The 21,073-nt window shown below is 42.8% G+C and overlaps 1 protein-coding gene across 1 annotated transcript in view; it reads right to left on the bottom strand.

Moving 5' to 3' along the window:
• The window catches only part of EIF3H (eukaryotic translation initiation factor 3 subunit H), a 154,903-nt gene that overhangs the window by 103,244 nt on the left and 30,586 nt on the right, over positions 1–21,073 (bottom strand). Inside the window, exon 2 of the mRNA XM_040354874.1 lies at positions 6,518–6,674. Within this exon, the coding sequence (XP_040210808.1) occupies positions 6,518–6,674 (157 nt within the window). The remainder of the gene's footprint in view (positions 1–6,517; positions 6,675–21,073) is intronic.

A 21,073-nucleotide genomic window follows, 5' to 3' on the forward strand; every position in this document is an offset into this window, starting at 1 on the left:
AGCATTACAATTCATCAAGAAAACACATGAATAATATCCATACGCATGCAGGGCTCTCTCCGCCATGTGAGTGTCGCCAATACACGGGGTGCCGAATTCTCCCCATATACAACGTCTTCAGCCACCAAAGATTAACTGCCCCAGTTATAGGGATTTAATTATAATTAAAGGGTAACTCCTCCTAGGTTCTCAAAAAATACACAAGACTTCTCTACATCACTGCAAATACCCTCGTTGGTGCAATCTGCAGCCAGCTATACATTTTCTAAAACCTGATCAGTAAAATGTCATTAAGACTTAAATAAACATATATATAAAAAAAAAAAAAAAAAAAAAAAAAAGAGAAAACAAAAATTTATATATATATATATATATATATATATATATATATATATATATATATATATATATATATATATATATATATATATATATATATACACACACACACACACTTTAATTGATACATAGGGCTTTAGCAAACTCTATCCAGTTGGAATTTAGATCTCCTTTAAAGTGGTAGTAAAGTCCAGTGTGATTTTTACCTATAGGCAAGTCTATAATAAAGCTCACCTGTAGGCAAAATGAATCTCTCCTAAATGTGCACCGTTTAGGAGATATTCACCCTGGATGCAGTCAGTGATGTCCGAGGCACATGCTCACTGAATATCTGGCATACTGCGGAGGGATCGGCATGCAAGTGATGTCCTCGCAGCTCTGACCACTCACGTGGCCGGAGTCCAAAAAACCCCGGGGAAGATGGAAGCCCTCTCTGTGGTGACAGCACGCCGCTGGAGGGCTTCATTCCAAGGCAAGAATTTCATAATGTGCTAGTATGTGATGTATATGGAACATTATGCAAAGTTAAGAAAAAAAATTATATATATATATATATATATATATATATATATATATATATATATATATATATATATATATATATATATATATATATATATATATATATATATATATATATATATATATATATATATAAAGATCTCTATCAAAGCTCTGACCAACATTGCTATAGGCCATTTAAATACTCCCTGAAGCCTGACCAAAAAATTCCGAGATCAAAACCTCCCATCTTGAGTCGTTGCCAAGACGCTCCCTTGTTTCAAACCCCCTTGCATGTGCCCAGTCTTCCCTGTCGCAGTAGCAGCAATTCAGAGTGGCAGAGCTCGGCAATGTGTTGGAGATTGTAATGCACGTGTAATGCATAGTCCACCATGAAGCTATGGCGGCTCTAGCAGCCACTTTATCCCAGCACTCAGACAACTATTAATGCTCCAGCAAGGAAACTTGCGGGACAGTTAAAACAATGAATATTGGTAAAAGGAGGTCAACGCTGAACTCCAGTCTTCCTTTGAGGCTTGCAAAGTTGGACAGGTTCCCTTTCTTTACGGAAATTGCCAACTGCACACTGTTCTGCTCACAGTGTGCACTAGAAGACGCCCCTGGCCTGTCCTTCAATATTTTGGTTCCTTTGATTAAGGAAGCTCAGAGTCACAATGGGCTTTACTTAGGGTAGTCCCTCCCGGGTGCCAGCCCACACTGCTAGAATCTGGGTTGAGGCTGCATTCACACCTGAGCGGTTCAAAGTCGCATGTTTTTGTTGCGATTTTGTTCAGGTCACCAATTTAAAAGGCAGAAAAACACCTGTAATCTGCCCCAAAGAAGCTCATAGTCTTTTTTGGAACTTGGGGCGTTTTTCAGACGTTTTGCTTCAGGTGACAAAAAAGCTCAGATGTGAACATGTGCCATTGAAATGAATAGAATTTAGCTTGTTGGGTGTTTTATGAGCTGAAAACGCTCAGGTGTGAATGCAGCCTGAGAGTTTTTTTTTGGGGGGGGGGGTTATGGGGTGCTAGATTTTCAAAATGACATGTGCTGCACCCTGCTGCCCACTCCCACCAGCCATAACCTGTCTGCACTGCATAGAGAAACGCAGAGACCCAGCGATGTCACTGCATTTATAATACGATATGCAGGGCTTTTTTTCAGGGGGAACTTGGGGGAACTCGGTTCCACCACCTCTGGCTCAGACCCTTTGGTGCCTGCTCACCACAATCACTTGTAAACACAGAAGTCTGGTTTCTGTGTTTACAAGTGACAGCTCTGCACTCTGTGTGTAACCCCCTGAACTCTGCACTCTGTAATGCAATCCTGGTATTTAATGCCCCTTTAAGACCCTTCTACTGTTTTTGAAATCTGAACGGGGTCGTGGTTGAGTTCCTGCACCTATTTTCTGAGAAAAAAAGCTCTGACAATATGTAATGAAAATGCCAAGGTTCTACCTATATATTTTATTAGCATGTCAATAAGTAGGAGGGAGGTACCAAGAAACTCAAAATATAAGCAGAATAAACTTGAGCTTGATAACATAAGCGGTGAAAATAATTGCGATGTAAACGGCACCCTGCATTGTAAGGTCACACAATACCTGATTGGTGACATGACGATCGTATGATTCAGGGAAAGTCCTTCATGAGCCCACTTATAGCACAAGACAGACAGAACAAATCACAACGCTCTCACCTTGAAGAATGTTTTTTTTTTTTTCTCCACAAGATGAAGAAAATGATCATTCACAAAGTATTCTACATGTTATGCAATCAAAGGGTAAGGTGGGTTAATACACGAGTAACTTATTTTAAAACTATGCAGAATTATTATTGGGAAACCTGATGGAGAAAGCAGCAAAGTTTCTAAAAAAAAAAAATGGTCTCCCTTCAGAGATTCTAAAAAAAAAAAAAAAAAAAAAAAAAAGGGATGATAGGACGGCAAACGTTGGACAACACTGCCCTCCAGTGGTCACTCTGAGCAGCTGTTTGGAATATATCATCCCAGAATGGATGGGCAAATTTAAATACCTCTTTGGGGGAAAGAACCCGAGATAAAGATGAATACAAAAAGAAATCTACAGTAAATATGAAGTTACATTTCTTGTATTTAGGTCTTACTCTCTCATATGTGATAGCCATGATGCCCATCTGCTCTTTATTACCCCAACGCTGTACAATCACAGAGTCTTGGTGGTTGTACATTAGTATGTTACTCCAAAATTCGAAAATTTACTGAGGTCTCAGTCACTGGATCATACAGAACTTTAAAGTATTTTGGGTTGCTTTGGCCCCCTCACTATAATCAGTCTCAGTTCTCGAAGCAGAGTATACAGTATTTGTAGCTGCCGACTTATTTTTTCATGGGGGGGGGGATCCGCTTTAAAATTAGGCTGACCATAGACTATTTTATTCCCCCCCCCCCCCCCCCCAAAATAAAATGTGCCAACCCCCGAACCAAACCCTTTCAGGGTACATTCACGCTGGAAAGCAGTGCGGGAGATCCCACATTCCCGCGCGGCTTCCTGCACCGCATCCCAATTACAATCCCCCTGTGATCTGCTGCAGTTCAAGCTGGCGACACCGCAAACGCATTGCGTTTGCCAGCACCTGCTCACACATGGTAACAAAAGTACCATGCAACGCAGTTGCCGCAGGTTTCAAAAAGTAGTGCATGCAATACTTTTGGTGCCGTTTCAGCTCATTCATAATGAATGAGGCTGAAATCTCACTGCACAGATCTGCATGTGAAGTGCACAGCTTTCCTGTGCAATTTACATAGTTGCATTGTGAATGAGCCCCAAGACTTTGCAAAATTGTAGTTCTTGAAATTTGGAAGACTCCTTGTTTCTGCCCCCTAGTGCTCTCTGGACTTTCAGTGAACATCCCAAGAGCTCTAAACAGGGGTGCCCAAACTTTTGAAGAGTAAGGGCCACTTGAGCAACTTGGTAACCAGTCGCGAGCCACAATAAGCGGAGCGGGCAGGTGACAGGTCATGGCTACTCTACAGGCTCTCTGATCCGTCCTGATGGAAGGGGACGAATTCCCTTCAGTTTTTCAGATTGGAGGTAGGTGGGCGTAAACAGACATCTGTCGCTTTATAGAGGTGAATTGAGGGTCCCATTTGGTCGGGCTGGTAGTGTGGAACGGGCCCATGACTGCTTCCACATTGATGTGCGGCAGTTTACCCACACTGCGGGTGCAGCGTAGTGCACCTGTGTCTATCCTGCGGGTTAGCTGAACTCGGCTATAGACTCCACCTGTGACAAAAGCCAGTGTTGTAGAGTAAGCATTGGCTTATGGGGCTCTGCTCCGCAGCCGCTTTCTTCCTCTACCACCAGCTTCATTCACAACACTGATGCTGTGGTATGGTGGGTTGGAAACCTGCGATCTGGGCATGCCAGCCCACCATTCCAGAGCAGGAGGTTTCGGGCCACTGGTTGGCCACCCCTGCTCTAAACCAATCAATACCTCCCCGCTCTAGGTTTCCTTATGCCGTCTGACCCTGCAAGCCTGATTTCAATCTTCAGCTACTGTGCAGCAATAAGACAAGGATAGATTCTAGGTTTTCTGTCGGAGTAACATGGAGCCAAATGATATTCATCTGTAGTTATTTCCTAACAAGGCTAATCACTTCTGGATAAATTAGACAAAAATTGATTCTCATCAGTATTCGCAGTAAAGATTCCCATAAAATCACTTCCGATTATCGCAGCCAATATGGGCAAGCTGGCGAAAAGGCCGATCCAGCTATCCCAACTCCTTCTCGTCTGGAAGGTTTTGGGCAAGACGGCACCCGATGCCCTCTAGATGAGCGGAAAGATAAAGCCCGGCGCGGCAATGCTGTAAACCACTTAAAAAATTTTAATCCATTCATCAAAAAAAAACAAAGACTGTTTGCAGTAAGAGAAAAGGCTGTTTATCATTCTGTCACATCACACCGCGCAGCATGTACTGCAGTTTGCTCGAGGTAAATTGATTTACTCTTGTTAAATCCTGAGCAGCGGGGGTTTTTTCTTCTTCTTCAAATCTGATTTTATCATTGTCTCCTTGGCTGCATTATTAACCCTTCAGGATTATTACCCTCACCGCCTACCCAGCCTGGTTACATAATGCGGCAAGACTTCTCAAGCAGGACAGAGACAAGGAAAGCCGCGGGAGGAATGATAAGGAGATTAGGACTTCTCAGGTGTGGACAGAATTCAAAACCCATTCAGTACAAAAGACAAGAGCTTTAAAGAACCCTAGACACAAACAAAATAGAAATTGCTCATACAAATTGGGCAGTGCTGTAATCTTCTCAGGCGCTCTGGTTACCTGTGATATTAGCCCCAAGCCCAATTCAAATCAGCCAAGTACATTTCAGATTCTTTAAGATAAAAAGGTGTGTAAAGTCCATTTTCGGCTGGTTCTCTTTAGAATGCAGCCACATCCTGAGAAGAAAAGCCTGTCCCCTGCAAGCACATTGTAGAGAAGGACCCTGGCGTTGTGCGTGGAAACAGCAGCCACTCTGCAAGAGCGCATTCTCCCTATGAGGCATCATTCAGATATCGCCGTCTTCAGCCGCCGATTCTGTGCGCCGCTTGATCATTCTTATAGGCAATGGGAGGGGACATCGTCCCCCCTCCCGCCAGATGGTCACCAGTCATCTCTAAGACTGTCAGAGGCCCGGGCGCGACAATATGACGTCACGCCAGGTACCCGGAAGTAAACAAAGCCACTGTCGGCATGTGATCAGTGAATTTTTTTCACCGATTTCATGCTTGTAAGCCTGGAGGACAGATTTGGGGTCTTATTGAACCCAGATCTCTCCATAAAGAGGACCTGTCACACTGATTCCTAATACAAGGGATGTTTACATTCCTTGTAATAGGAATAAAAGCGATCAAAATTTTTTTTTTTTTTAAAGTGTAAAAATAAAAAGTAAAATAAATAAAAAGAAAACAATTTTTTTTTCAAAACACCCCTGGCCCCGTTATCTTGTGTGCAGAAACAAACACGCATGCAAGTCCTGCCCACATATATAAACGCTGTTCAAACCCCACATGTGAGGTTGTCGCGTGGCACTTCTCTCCATGTAAAAATCTTTTTTTTTTTTTGCTAGAAAATTAATCAGAACCCCCAAACAATATATATATATATATATATATATATATATATATATATATATATATATATATATATATATATATATATATATATATATATATATATATATATATATATATATATATATATATATATATATATATATATATATATATATATATATATATATATATAATTGTTTGGGGGTTCTGATTAATTTTCTAGCAAAAAAAAAAAAAGATTTTTACATGGAGAGAAGTGCCAAAATAGGCCCGGTGGACAAGTGGTTAAAGCAATTTGCGGCCACAATTTTGACGCGATTTCAGGGAACGCCTGTGTAACTGGCATCAAAAGTCGGACCAAAGTAATGCAGGGACTACTTTAAAGTTGTACTAATTAGAATGGTTGTCACTGGAAGTCACGGGTAACGACTTGTCATGCTACTTTGCTGTCCCAAATCGTGGGACAAGTTGTACAAGTGTGAAAGGGGCCTTAGGGTTATGAACTAGGTGTACATGTTGGAACGTGACCATTTGTGTTGGCGGCCTCCTTTGAAACGGAAGTCACTTTTTCGGAGTGGTTACCTTCATCGAACTCGGCGTCTTCTTCTGTGTGTTGTGGGAATGGAAAGCAGTTCGTGATTTCAAGCCGATCGTCGACCACAAGTCCAAGCAGAACGCCCTGCACCACTTCGCTTCCATGGCCCTCCTCCTGATAGTGCTTAATGATCTTCAACACCACCTGCCAGGAAACAAAGCGGGATATAAGATACAGCGCTCAGGAAGAAACACAATTAGCGCCTAATAACAGATGAAAAACACACTTGAGTCATTTCCCCACACTGATCATTAATGGAGGAATCCACTGCTTGCTACCATTAATGATCAGTGGGATGAAAAGAATCAAATTACTCTAATGAAAAAAACTTATAAAGTGATAAAAAGTATAAAGATAGACAAAAATTGTCACATTTCCAATCCTTGCACTGCCAAAGACAAATTCCACTTTTAACCCATTCTTCCACAATCAAGCCAATTGCAGCCTTTCCAACCTGGTGCTACTAGATCAAAGAGAAACTGCAGTTTGCTCACATCATTTGTAATAAAAACATCTTTGCCATTCTGAAGCTTCCCTCCAACCACTTTGCTATATATATATATATATATATATATATATATATATATATATATATATATATATATATATATATATATATATATATATATATATATATATATATATATATATATATATATATATATATATATATATATATATATATATATATATATAAATGTGAGTGTGAGTGTGAGAGTATGTGTATGTATATATGTATATATGTATATATGTATATATATACATACATACATACATACATACATACATACATACACATACATATATACACACACACACACACACACACACACACACACACATATATATATATATATATATTCCGTACTTGCCAAAAATCCTGCATAAATCTCCCTCCACCAAGTCTGGCTGCAACCATTTTAACTGAGCAGCTGAAGCTGCTGCCTGTTCACTTTCTGGATTTACAGAGACACGCCTCCAGCTCTGCAGCTCTCATTGGCCCCTTATAACTCACCCCCCTCCCTGGCAAGCTTTCAAGAGAGTTGGAGAGAGAGCTATGCATGATGTCATAAGCCTGGACTAATGACCAGACAAGAAACAGGAAGTGGGCTGTACAAGGCATTTACTGGCAGGAAAAAAAAGCTATCCAAAGTTAAAACAAGGGCAGAAGATTTAATAGATGGATGAAAATTTACTGAAGGTTCGCTTTAAGATCATATAATCCTTTGCTCATATGGCAAGTCACAGGCCAAGCTACCTCATTAGGAATGCTTGTATCATTTCGCAGCAAGTAGTAATGAAGCGCCGCCTAGCTCCCTATGTACATATTAATTTGTATCCTGACCTGGTACTACATACCAGATCGTAATGACTGTGCCTCTTAAGATGCAGCACTACGCTCAGGCTTTCAACAAGTCCCTGTCTGCCTAGGCAGTAGAAGCAGCTCTGGAGGATCTAACAGAATAATAGCAGCGGTAGGGAGGTACTTTTACATTTCCTGCTTTTGCAGATTTCGATTTCCCCCCCATTTTTCTTAGAATGCTTTCCTGCCTGCACAGAGAGACCCATTGACTGGGCCATTATGCCAGGAGGGCGGGAAGGTCTGCCCAATCATGAGACTACTGTGACTGGCAGTCACATGATCAAGAACTGGTCCCACCAGTTCCCGATCATTAGTACAGATAGAGAGACATCTGACAGCTTGGTCCCTCTTCTGGGAGCTCACAGCGAGCACGCTCTCAGCACAGGCAATGCTGTATCCTGGCCTAGGCCAACAAGGCCTAGGGCAGCACTTTGTAGGGGGGTAGCACAGACAGTGTACCTGCCTGTTTGCGCTACACTGTTGGGCAAATTAGTTTAGTGCCCCCATAAATCGGTCGCACTGCTTCCAGTATGTGGGCGGTTGGCATTCTGCAACTGTGGGGGGGGGCCTTCTAATCTTTTACCATCTTTGTCCCATTGCATAGATTTCCCTTTACTTCATGCCCCACAGCCAAACAGGAAGTAAGAGGAAATCTATGCAAAGGGAATCCATTGCCGCCGCCCCCCCCCCCCAGGCCATCAGTGTCCCCACTTGAAAATTTCAGGATGGGTCTTAAACCGCAAGGGGGGTGGCCTTGACAGGAAGGGGTGGGTCAATCTTTAAATTAGGGGGTGCACGAGTTTAGTCAGGCCTAGGGCAGCACAAAACCTAAATACACCCCTGAGCACAGGAACCTTTGCCACCCATGGACATTTCTGTGCTGCGTGAGGGTGCTAAAGCCCACCCTCTGCCGCCCAACATATAAATTACATGGGCAGTCAGAGTTGACGCAAGATAATGCCACATACCTGGCACCCGAGGTCACAGCTTAGCCTACTTGTCAGCTGCTGCAATCTTATGGAGGCAACATCTAAACATCAAGGTATTGGCAGACCCTACCGCTGGTCTTCCGCAATACTTGGTGCCAAACTGACCCATCAGCAGACACACACGGGAAGTATGCTTTGTAGTCACATAGTAACTATGGAAAAAAGCAGGGCTGATCAGTGGCAGATAACCAATGGCAAGATGTACAGGGGGCTTACGTAAAGTTAATTGTCCAAGTGATGGGCGTGCCTAAAGTAGAACTATGAGATAAAAGGGATGTCTTCATTTGGATAGAGTAAGGAAAGGTTATACAGAACCCGTCCATTTTTATTTTTTGTGATCTGTGTCCCATTGAGATTTCCCTTCCTGCCGCACAGCCAAAACCGGACGCGAGCAGAAATACCTCCAAAATGAGGGAATCTCTGGTTGTCACTAGAATCACCTCATTGGAAGATGCTCCTCTACCATCATTCTGGGAACTCCTCAAAATGCATTAGCATGTCTTTAAAGTCGCAGGACTTCCAGCGTGATTTTGATGGGACTTTACATTCTCTGGAACAAAGTGGCATCAACAGTCGCACCAAAGTAGTGCAGGCACTTAAGTTTCGATTTGAATGGGTGTCATTGAAAAGAATGGGCTGTGGCTTGTCTTGTGACCAACGTCCAAGGTCGCACATCAAGTCGCACAAGTGTGCATGAAGCCCCAGTGATAACAGTTAACAGGACAGAGGGTGAATCTCCCAAAACAGGGGCACAGGCGGCAAATGAAAAAACCTGTCAGGCAGGCTTATCCATCTCTTCTCCTAAACTAAAAAAAAGTTTTGCCTTTAGTTATACTATAAACCCGATATGCAACACTCTTGATGGCACACTTTTGCTCTATGGGTGCCGCCTACATGGAAGAGGACAGATCCCCTTCCAGTTTTTTTCCCTAGCGGACATGGGAGGCGGGTGTAACGGACTTCCGATCAGTTTTACCTGAAAAACTGACAGACGGACCTGAATGGAGCGGCCCAGTGGAGGGGGTCTTATTGAGTAACGAAAAAATGTGCCTCACATACTATTTCCACATGTCATTGCATCCTGCTGAAAGAAAGCTACAGGGTGAGCGTTTTGCCAACAAGGGTTCCAGACATGTGGATTTCCAGATAGGAAGAAGACGGCTTGCATCTTCTCTTGCTAAAGCAGCTGCTTCCAACCACCACCTGTGTGTATGTTAATGCTGGAAGTCATTTTATTGGAATATTGGCTACCTGGATAAATGATAGAGAAGGGGGGATAATTAAATCACTAATGCGTTCTGTATAGATTTCAAATTCAAGCGATTCCTGACTTCATGAGATTGATACGTTAGCAAAATAAAAAAGGTGTTTTAGTTTCTTTTGTGGCATTGAGCGATATTTTCATTTTTGAAATTACATTGTGTACTGTATGTAAACCTTAAAGTGATTAGAAACGATCACCTTGTAAAACAACCCATTCCGTTTAAAATAGAAATGAAAGTAAAAACATTGTATAGATAAAAAAAAATGTATTAAATACTTTTTTGTTCTCCTTTCTTATAAGTGATCACATTCCCTCTGTTCTCAGCTGCATAAGAGCTGGGGAAGGAGAAGCGGCATCACACTGAAAATCCCAGTGAATAGCTGTGCATTGGGGGTGTCAGGACAAGTCTGATCATTTGAGGGCAGCACAGAGTTCCCAGCATAGCTAGAGAACTGACCACAGTGTGTGCGTTTTTTTTTTTTTTTTTAAAAAAGGGAGATTATGTTTGTTAGGCAGATAAATGCAGGACGCATCAAAAGCAGATTACATGCGTTTCTGCAGCATGTCCATTAAAGTCTACTGAACCAAAATGCACAGTGTTGCATTTAAAGGATCACTAAAGTGCATTATTCTATATTAAATATCAAACATGTTATACTTACCTCCACGGTGCAGCTCGTTTGCACAGAGTGGCCCTGAACCAGGTCTTCTGGGGTCCCTCGGCGGTTGTCTTGGCTCCCCCCCCGCCCCTGCAAGAACTTTTCACCTTCATGTGAGCAAGCTTGCATGGTGGAAAGCTCTTGCGGGCACGCTCCCGTGATACAGTGAGCAGCTATAGCCGCCGGGTGTATCCCCTGGCACTGCCCCCGGAGCGCCATTGGAGATGATCAACACCGTGAGCCAATGGCTGCGCTGCCATCAATATCCAATGACGAGCCGACTCAAGCTGGGGGAAACAGTCGCGGGAACGAGCCCACGCAGTTTCGAGGCTTGGGTTAGTAAAAACGGGGGACTGGGGGGGGGGGGGGGGGCATAGGATGCATTAAGGTGGGAAAAAAAAAAACCTTTACAACCCCCTTAAAAAAATAAAAAGTAAAATAAAATAAAAGTACCTGTCCCATTGGAAACTGGCCTTGGTGCATTTCTGCAATACACTGAACCAGGCTTTAGCCACTGAATAAACACGACAGGCAGGCGACAGTCTAACATTAGAAATTGCAGCCATGTGCATGTTCCTAATAATGGATTTTACACAAAATTACTAGTATGGAGGTAAACCAAGTGGAATGTGAAGTTCTAACTGAAAAAACCCTCAATAAAAACAGACAGACAATTTTGTAACTGAATGATAAAGGAATATCTGGGCCCAGTGAACCGATCCTTAGTGGGATCAGAAGGATTTTCCTTTGGTATACAAAATTGGCCATATTTGCCAAAAGGGTCTTACAGACTCTACATTTAATGTAGGAGGTCAGAAGTCTCTCATCCTGGTTTTCAATTTAATATAAATTCTGTCTTTATGGTTCCGTAAGAAAAAGACTTGACTGGGATAAAAAAAAAAAAAAAACACAAAGTACAAGGAGGCATAATGAAGCCTTAACTGCCCACATATCAAAAGCCAGCAAGATGTAAGGATTATGAAAGGGTGTAAACTTGTCAAGACATTAAAGTGGTTAAAAAAAATAAAAAATTCTGCAGAATATAAAATCCATTGAAAGCAAGTCTAAAACAAAAACAGATGGAGGGGAAAAATCATGGCCTCCAGCAAACTACAAGAGTGTCAGCGATAGGAAATCTGTCCAGAGGAGCCCCGCAACGTGGCGGGTAACAGAGGTCTCATCTATCCCAGCTAGTCATGCAAGAAAACGTTTCATTGCTAACAAAGCACTATTGATTTCCATGTCTGTGGGCGCTCCAGCTATGATAATGGATTTCCATTCAACCTGGTTGGAGAAATACTCCATGTTGTGATTCTGGTACACTGATGAGTTTTCTAATACTGCAGTCAACTCTCTGGATAATCACAGAGTGCTGCTCTGCTTGGTCAACCTTTAACTTCAAATTACATGAAGTTACCAGATGACAAATAAAAGTAAAAAAAATAAAAAAGCAATGGAAAAAAAAGCTAAATTGTCAACATGTGAACTAATAGGTGCCCTTTATGGCTTTGTCTTGCAGTTTTTTTTGTTTGTTTGTTTTACAGCTTTAAGCCATACGTCTATGGGCGTGAAGATCTTGCATGCTTAGATGCTTATTGCCACATACATTTTCTGTAATTTTACACAGCTCTGGCCCAATAATTGAGGGGTAGGTCAGAAATGTAGGCACCGATTTTCTTTTTTTCCACCCATGTGAAATAAAACTGGACTTTTTCCTACTTCAAATTATAGCAAGCAGAAGGTCAGCAGCCGTCTGCAATGGATATTCATGGACAGATGCAAAAATTTGTGATTTTACAAAGTGTTTGTAAATATACTGAAAGTTGGCAACCCTGGTGAGCAGCTAAATATCTTTGTACCGACTACAGCGGCCTCATTTCTCCCACCAACCATGGACATGCCTGCCTAGCCAACTGCCCTCAAGGAAGCAAATTATCAGCCTAGCAATTTTATTTTAATGAGGACCAAATGGGAGAAGAGAGGTGTACAGGCAAACAGGCATCACAACATCCCGGATCTTCCTCTGGGAGAACAAAAGCAATTATGAAAGGCTTTCTAACTTTACTCATGACTTCCCCAGGAGCTGCTAGCTTGCATTATCTGCCACCACTGACATCAGATCAAGTCAACCCAGTCGCCTTTATCTTACACATTTTTGGTCTGCTTAAAGTGACACTGAACTCCGATTTAAAAATATATATATATTTTTTAATTATTAAAAGTATGCTTAAGCCCCATCCCCCCCAGACATCCCATTAGAGGGTGGCAACGTTCATTCTCCATGGTTCCACTGTATGCCAGAACACAGCCACATTCTCTTACTCACTCCTGGGATGGACTAGGGCAGGGGTCAGCACCCATCCATCAAAGCCAGGTAACTTGTAGATCGTGGTCTGGGCTTGCTGACCCACCATCCCAGAGCATCAGAGTGCAATGCAGAGGGGCTACTTGTAAAGTTGGCGCTGTAGTAGGGAGCAAGAGCTGCACAAGCCAAGGCCTCCTCTGTAGTGTCGCTCCCGTCCCATGCGGAGTGATACCAAACGCACTCCGCCTCTTATCCCGGCTGGCAGTCTCCAGAGTGGTGCCAGCAGCAGGAAAGAAGAGATCTTCAGGTCAGTGTGAAGCAATACACTGGGCATAATATAGGGCTGCTTTCACATGGATACACTGCTGCTTACCCACAACACCACGGGTGCAGTGCACATGCAGGTTTTTCTGCGCTTAGCCAGACTTCAGAAAGGGCACCACACCTGCAGGATATAATAGAAATCTATGGCAAAGTGCAGATAACCCAAAAGTCAGATGCAGTGCACCACAGGACATAAGTGTGAAAGCAGCCTGATAGGGGCTCAGAACAGTAAGCGTTTATTTACATTTGTAGTCTGGGGGGGGGGGGGTAAAACCCCATAGTCAAGATGTGTTTTTACCACCCCCCCTACACTATGTCACAACAGCAGCAGGAGTCATGTCATGGTTGTCAGGTGTAACACCTGCCAAGAATGGCCCATTCAAGTGAATGAGGCCGCTCTGGAAATGCCCTGCAACCTTGTGCAGTACAGAAAACAAGGAGCTAAATCAGGCAGCATTGTGCCGCTTTCTCACTACCTACTTTAAACTTAGACCCCACAGAAGCATGCAGTAGCAGGGCCCTTGCAGAGTGGCGCCATTTACGTGAATGGGTTTGCGGTAGCACCTGCCAAAAGCAACAGGTGATTCAACTTCTGCTGCGACACGTGTACACCTTTGGCTGCTGCATCAGCAGGCAATGGGGTCTGTAAAACCGTGACTCCGCCACAGGGTAACAAAAGTTAATGGCTCTGTCATTGTTTGTCAAAGGAGCCTGCAGGAAAAAAGTTTCAGCCAATCAGGAGCTACAACCAATAAGATGCAGCTGCTGTTCAGATGTTTTAACAGCTGGCGGGAATGGCTGTCAAAATACAATAGAAGTAGGACATTTGTTCGTCGGCGCTGTATGGATAGAAGAGCCATTTGTTTGCAAAAAAACACACAAGTGTGTGGTCATGTTTAGGATCTCTGCTTTGTTAGTTGCTTTGGAGGGCAGGGGAGACACTGGCGTCCATCAGACCCCCAATATCTCCATAAAAATACCTGTCATCTGCCTAATGCCCTTGTATGGGGGTTTTCCACTGCTTGTAATAACAATAAAAAAAAAAATGATAGAGATATAGAATATATAGATATAGATCACATACACACAGTGGGCTTTATACTGCGTTTGTGTGCACTAAAACAATTATATTTTTTCCCGAAAATATGCGTTTAACAAATAACTATCTTTTTATTCTACAAAGCCTCTGCTTTCACAAAATAGAGAAAGTTTTGGGAATTTTACGTTATTTTATGGCCAAAAACTCAGATTTTAACATGTATGCATAAAAATTAAAAAACGACTCGTGTCGATGTGGTTGAAGACCCCAATTAGTTTATCAATCGTTCCCATACAAGACCCATTCTACAGAGCGCACCTTTTAGCTGAAAGCAGCTTCTGCACATGTTTGCAATGACCATCATCAAATCTGGTTACTTGAGTTGTAAGAAGCCATTGTATTGTGTGTGGCAAGACTACTAAAGCAGCACAGCGTGTGTAAGCAAATATCATCCCATACCAAGGGAAATGTATATAATGTGATAAGTGAAAGCATCAGTCTACCCAAGAAGGATACAGTGTGTGCTCGCATGTCGGGAGGGGAGTGTTCGTGTAAATGGAGCCGTGCAGCAATGCTTATTATACAGCCGCTGGAAAGGCTTTCAGATTTCTCACTTCCTGTGACCTGCAATTCAAACCCGACACTCGCCTCCAGCAGAGCTGAAAACAATGTGGTGCACGTCCAGTATGTGCTACAGGCTATGAGACAAGAGCTATACAATTCTATTATAAGAGAGCCCTTTCACACACTATGGAGCTATTAAAGAAAGATTCAGTAAAAAAAAAGAAAAGTCATGATATTGCAGACTATCAGTCATTAGATGTGGTGGCTGCATTCGATCCTCACCTGGCAATCCCATGAATAACACCTCCTGTGGCTACATTCATTTCTCCACTCTAAGGAAAGAACCAGTTGTCACACAGGCTGGCCGTGTTCATCGCCCCTATATCAGTGGGCTGATCAGATTAGTTACAAAGATTAACTGAATTATAACGCAATTCCCAGTGTAATAGTGAGGAACAACCAGGAGCGAAGGCATGCATTAGTCCGTGAAGCCACTATTTTTATTGCTAAAGGCCCAATCCCATGGCATGGAATGGGGGAGGTAAGGTGTAAGAAACAGAACGGGAGGGAGTTAAGGGGCTCCAACCTGAGGGACCATAAAAATGCCAGAAGCTAGACATCTAGAAGCTAGAAAGTCTAGACGATTCTGGAGTATAAACCATGGATACAAGAGTGGCAAGAGGAGTCCCCATTTTCGGGGTGTAAGATTCTCCGCACATCCAGCAGTTTATGATCTACATGTAGGGTTTTCTTGAGCTTCTTTAGGGCTTCCAAGGACATATGGGGAAAACCTCCAGACATATCCTTAGATGGGTCCAAAGTTAGGTTCACCCCAACACTTCCGTGAATCCTTCTAGCCTGGGCAGGAAAGAACCCAAAAGGATATGTGGTCAGAGTTGGAGAAAACCATTTACCAGGATGAAGGTTTGGAGTTTGGTACAGCCTTTTAGAGATTGGACTTCTGCATTGGAGTCAAAGGCTAAAAACTGCCCAGGCACGGTATTGGAAAGCAACAATGCCCATTCCTTTAGATGTGGAAACTTGGGAAGTACTTTGGTAAACTGGAGGAAAACTACATTCTGCAGCTTTGGAGGTTTGTTGTACCTTACTTTTTAAACTGCATTTATGGGTGTCCTGTGAATCATATCCAACACTTTGTGGCACAAAATATAGTGGTATTGCCCATACCGATTACTCGCCTTTCATCTGATATCAGGAAGCAAAACATTTCTGGAGTCTGGTTTCCATGCACATTACTCTCACTTTTTAATTGATGTGGCTCAGTATGAATATTACGCCTTCAGTTTGCAGCACCTGTGAAATGTCAGCAGAACTGCTAAAAGCACATGTTCCATATCCCCTGGTATATGCAGGGTGTGGGGTTTCCAGCTTCCCATTAATACATCTCTATGGCAACACCATTTTAAAAAAGGAGAAAAAAAAAAAAAAAAAAAAAACTATATGGCCATCAGACAATTTCTTAATGATGCAGGTGAAAAGCTTTCCGTGGAACTAAAAGTCCTCTTTTTAAAAATAGCGAGCAGGCAGGCTCTTTATTGCAGGAATGGAGTATCTCTAATAAAAAGAAACGTACCTGCCTGCGCTCAGTTTTCTATGGAATGCAAGCTGCGCAAACACGGCGCCTGTGTGCCAGGACAACTCCATCCCTGCTCTGGAGTAACTTCATCCCTCACCTGCCATACAGTCACAACCCAACACCTGGAGGAGGCCGGGTAGAAGATGCCAGCGAGGGATGTTCGATTAATTAAAGAAGGCAAGTATCACAGAGTTTAGCTCCACAATGTAGATTGGAACCCAATCATTAAAATATCAAACAAGCTTTAACATATTTCAAAAAAGGTTTTCAGCCTTTTTTAAATCAGCAGGTAAACATCAAAATATCTAGGGATCCTAGCACTCAGGTCCTTGTTCAGAAACGTTCTGCCACGTGCACCCCGAACCAAGTCTACAAGTAGCTGTGGTGACGAGAGATGCACAGTAATACTTCACTATCAGGAAAGTGGCCAAAGGCAATAGTGAGCAGACAAAGCTGAAACTGCATGTATACGAGTGGCTAAAAGACTCTGGAGGAGAGCAAGAAAAAAAAGCTACTTAATAGGGGCAAGGCAATTGTTATCGCAGCTAGCCATCACTCAAACTAAATGTAATGCTCCCATGTTACCGTCAAGTGGATGTAAAACAGATTCATAGAAATTTGAGCTGGGCATATATCTGCAGTGTTTTCTCATCTCTCTTTAAAGCACTATGTCCCGTGGCTTTCTCCTGCTTCATTCTTCTGTTCTCAGCCTGATAACTCCTGACAAGCTCTCCATCAACCGAGATAGAAGCAGCCTGAGTTTTGCGTTGGGGAGAATGCGATAAATAGATTAGCAGAGCCCTGAACCATTCAATAATCAGCTCTGAAAGTCTCTACCTATGTGGAGAGGGGGCGTGTGCCTTTTCATCCAATCAGCTGTCTTGGCTGTAAGCCCAGGCTTCACTGCAGTGCTGAACAGGAAGAGAAAATCTAACACGATCTGAACTTTCTAAATATATAAAGCTGAAGACAGCAAACACACACGTAAAACTTGTGTAGGGAGATTTGTTTCATCTCTGGCTGTTCACTTCATAAATCCACTTTAATTTGTATTCCTTAGCATTTTTTCAGACCGGGGTAACAATGTTTTCTATAAAATTGTTAGTATTTTGCAATGCAGTCAGTGGGTGGCGTTCTCAGTTCCTTAGCTCCCATGTAAATAGCTTGTTTGGAAATCCAAAACTCACGACATTCAAAGTAGACGACACTTCACCCTGTCCCTTCAGAGATCTTTCTTGATGTAGCCGTCGTAAGTAGTCACATTATATCTTTGAATTGTCTACTACTTCCAGCAGTGGTGGTCCAGTACAACGCATAGAATGATGCCACATATTAGCATGGGAGCAGTTCTCTTCAATTCCATTGGAGCCATAGCCAGCTTTATGACCTGCCCCAAAAGGAGTGTTCTTGGTGCCTTAGGCTCAGAAGTAGGTTGAATACTAGGCATAATAACCCGATAGAGGGGTGTAATGGATCTGAGGACACGTGATTTGATTTTGATTTTTTTGGGGGGGGGGGGGGGCAAGAACCTGCATGGTTACACTATACCTTTTTGTTAAGGAACTACAATTTCTGGATCTAAAAACTGGTAAAATTGTATAGAGTTCTTCAATTCTGAAATCTAAGCAAAAATTATGCAAGCCAACATAGGCCCCAAAGAACCCAAGTCCTTTGTTTGCCAATGGTTGACAGAATGCCAAGACCCTAGGGGGAACATCTAAGAATTAAAAGTAGAAAGTAATTGCAGTGGCATATCTATGCATACACGTTTGTTGCCAAACAGGCAGGCAGTAAATGGCATGGAGAGTTGAGTTAATTAAGCTAATCACCAAATATTTGGTCCAATGAACAGAAAGTCAGATCCGATGGCAGCTGCTCCCACTGCTTACACTAGAGCGAGACCCTGCGTGTAGCCCCCGGTTATCGACTCAGGAGTTCTCTCTACTTGGGCAAAGTAGAAATTACCGTCACAAGAAGACAGACACTTTTCTCTGGAGCTTCAATTTACCTGCATCCGTGTTAATAGGGAAAAAAAAAAATATATATTATATATATATAAATCAAAAGCCTCCCTTAATTACCCAATTATGCTTAATTACAGGCAGAAAAAAAAAATGTAATCCTGAGGGGGTGTTGTGCGTTAAAGGCCACAGAGGAAGGAGGCAGAATGTAACATGAAATTACAGAACACTGATGGATGAAAACAAATGACCCACCATCCGCTGCCGAGCCATGCCGGCAATAATTGCAGGAACCAGTCCAAAAACAGACTCAGAACTGCTTTAAACCAAACGGATGAACAATGTAAAAAGACTTTTCACATCACATGAAGGATGATGCACTCCACAAAAAATATCATGTATAATGTTATCAGAAAGTAGTCGGGGATCATATAAAAAAAACACCAGTCAAAATTGAAAAGTATGACTTACAAATGTATATAAAAGGGGCACAGTCTACTCACTGAAAGCTTTAGGGGGGGGGGGGGAAGAATACTGGTAATGTTGGCTTTCTGCAAGAGAGTGTTTGCTGAACATAAAAAAAAAAAAAAAAAAAGTTTACCCGTTGGTCTCACCTTCTCCCTGGAAATGCCTCTTCAGCTCTACTTGACCCACACGAACATCAATTAAAAAAAAAAATTATAAAAATCTCAAATCACAAACCCCAGGTCGTTACTTTTACACAGGGACCCACAGAAACCATCTAAACAGGGATCTCACAATGAACAAATTGGATTTATAATAACAAAAAAATAACATACTTGCATCTCCTCTTGCAATCTAGTGCGATTGCTTTTCTGCCAAAATTGAAAAAACAAAAAAAGGGAAGATAAAAGCTTGATCAGCCGCAGCAATATTAATTCCTCCATGCAGTAGCATTAAGCATCTCTCTGGCTAGGGTAAAGGAGAGCCCAACGATAAGAGTGTCTGGAGTGAAAGCATGAAATTCCAATAGCTGAGAGAAATTAATGGCTCCAGAAGGGAGCCGGCGGAGCGATGACGAGGAACAGGAAAACGCCGGCGCTCCGGGTGCACGTGTGTAGCCTAAATAACTTTAGTGACCGAGAAGCAGAGAGCAAAAAATTACACCGAAATCTCGTCACCATGGGCCGCTTCCTGGACCTCACAGAATATATGTCCCCGCCGGCACAGGACGGGTCCATCTATAAAAGGGGTTTCTTTCTTATACATAATAGGAAAGGGTTAAAACCTCCAACAAGTTTTTTGGCATCTGTGTCCATTGCAGGAGTCCCCCTCATCTCTTGCAATGTTTGGAATTCCCCTCCATTTCCATCTCTATGGTCACAAAGACAAATGGAGGGCAGAATGTTACCAGAAATCAAAAGTAGACAGAGTTGCCTTGCTTCTCTGATCCAAAACTTAAAGCGGTAGTAAAGGCCGCTTATTTTATACCTACAGATAAACCTATATTTAAAGAATTACTTGAAAGTACAGGAAAATCTCAGATTGCGAGAAACACGGTTTAAGAGCGTTTTGAAATACAGCCCTTTTTCTATTCTGACTGGATTTGCCAGCATTGTCTCGCAAGAAGAGCAGAATTCAAGCCTCTGAGGTGTGCAGTACCTCATGTGGCCGGAGGGGGCACTGGATCCTGAGAGTCTGAGTGAGAGGAACCTGTCTCCAGTGCCCCCTCCGGTCACATGCGGTACTGCACACCCCAGAGGCTTGACTTCGGCTCGTCTTGCGAGACAATGCTGGCAAATCCAGCCCTAGGAGGCACTCTGGCAATACACACCAAACTGAGCATGTGCAGAGTGTTTGTTTTTTCTTGGAGGGGTACATGTGATCAGCACAGAGCAAATCAGCACTGTCCAGACAGAGGGTCAGGGGTGCAGCAGCCTGACTGGACATTTACAGGGGAATGAAAACGACTCCTACAAGCTTTAACCAGCCACTGAAAGAAGTCACAAGACGGCTATATACTGATGAGAAAAGGTATTTAGCAGTTTATTTTCACTAAAATAATTGCATTTTCATGTTCTGTAGGAGACCGAATATAGTGAATGCAGGCTCCTGGGAGTTTAGCAACTCTTTAAACCACTTGCCGACGCAGTTTTACTGTGGCAACATGGCTTGGCTAGGTGAAATGACATTCGGTTACGTTGCTTCGCCCTGTGCCCGCTGCTCGCCCCCGGAGCCGATGCGCGTGCCCAGCAGGCGTGATGACCACCGGGCACCTGCGACCACTTGCGACAGAGCAGGAACCGGGAGCTGTGGGTATAAACCCACAGCTCCCAGTTTTCTTTCAGGGGGAGAAATGCCCGATTGTATGTTCATACAAAGGTATGAACAGCGATCTGTCATTTCCCCTAGCAAGTCCCATGGTAGAACACAGAGGAAACACAATTAACCCCTTGATTGCCCCCTAGTGTTAACCTCTTCACTGCCAGTGACATTTTTACAGTAATCAGTGCATTT

This window comes from Rana temporaria, chromosome 5 (assembly GCF_905171775.1).
Source record: "Rana temporaria chromosome 5, aRanTem1.1, whole genome shotgun sequence".
In the NCBI taxonomy this organism is placed as follows: Eukaryota; Metazoa; Chordata; class Amphibia; order Anura; family Ranidae; genus Rana; species Rana temporaria.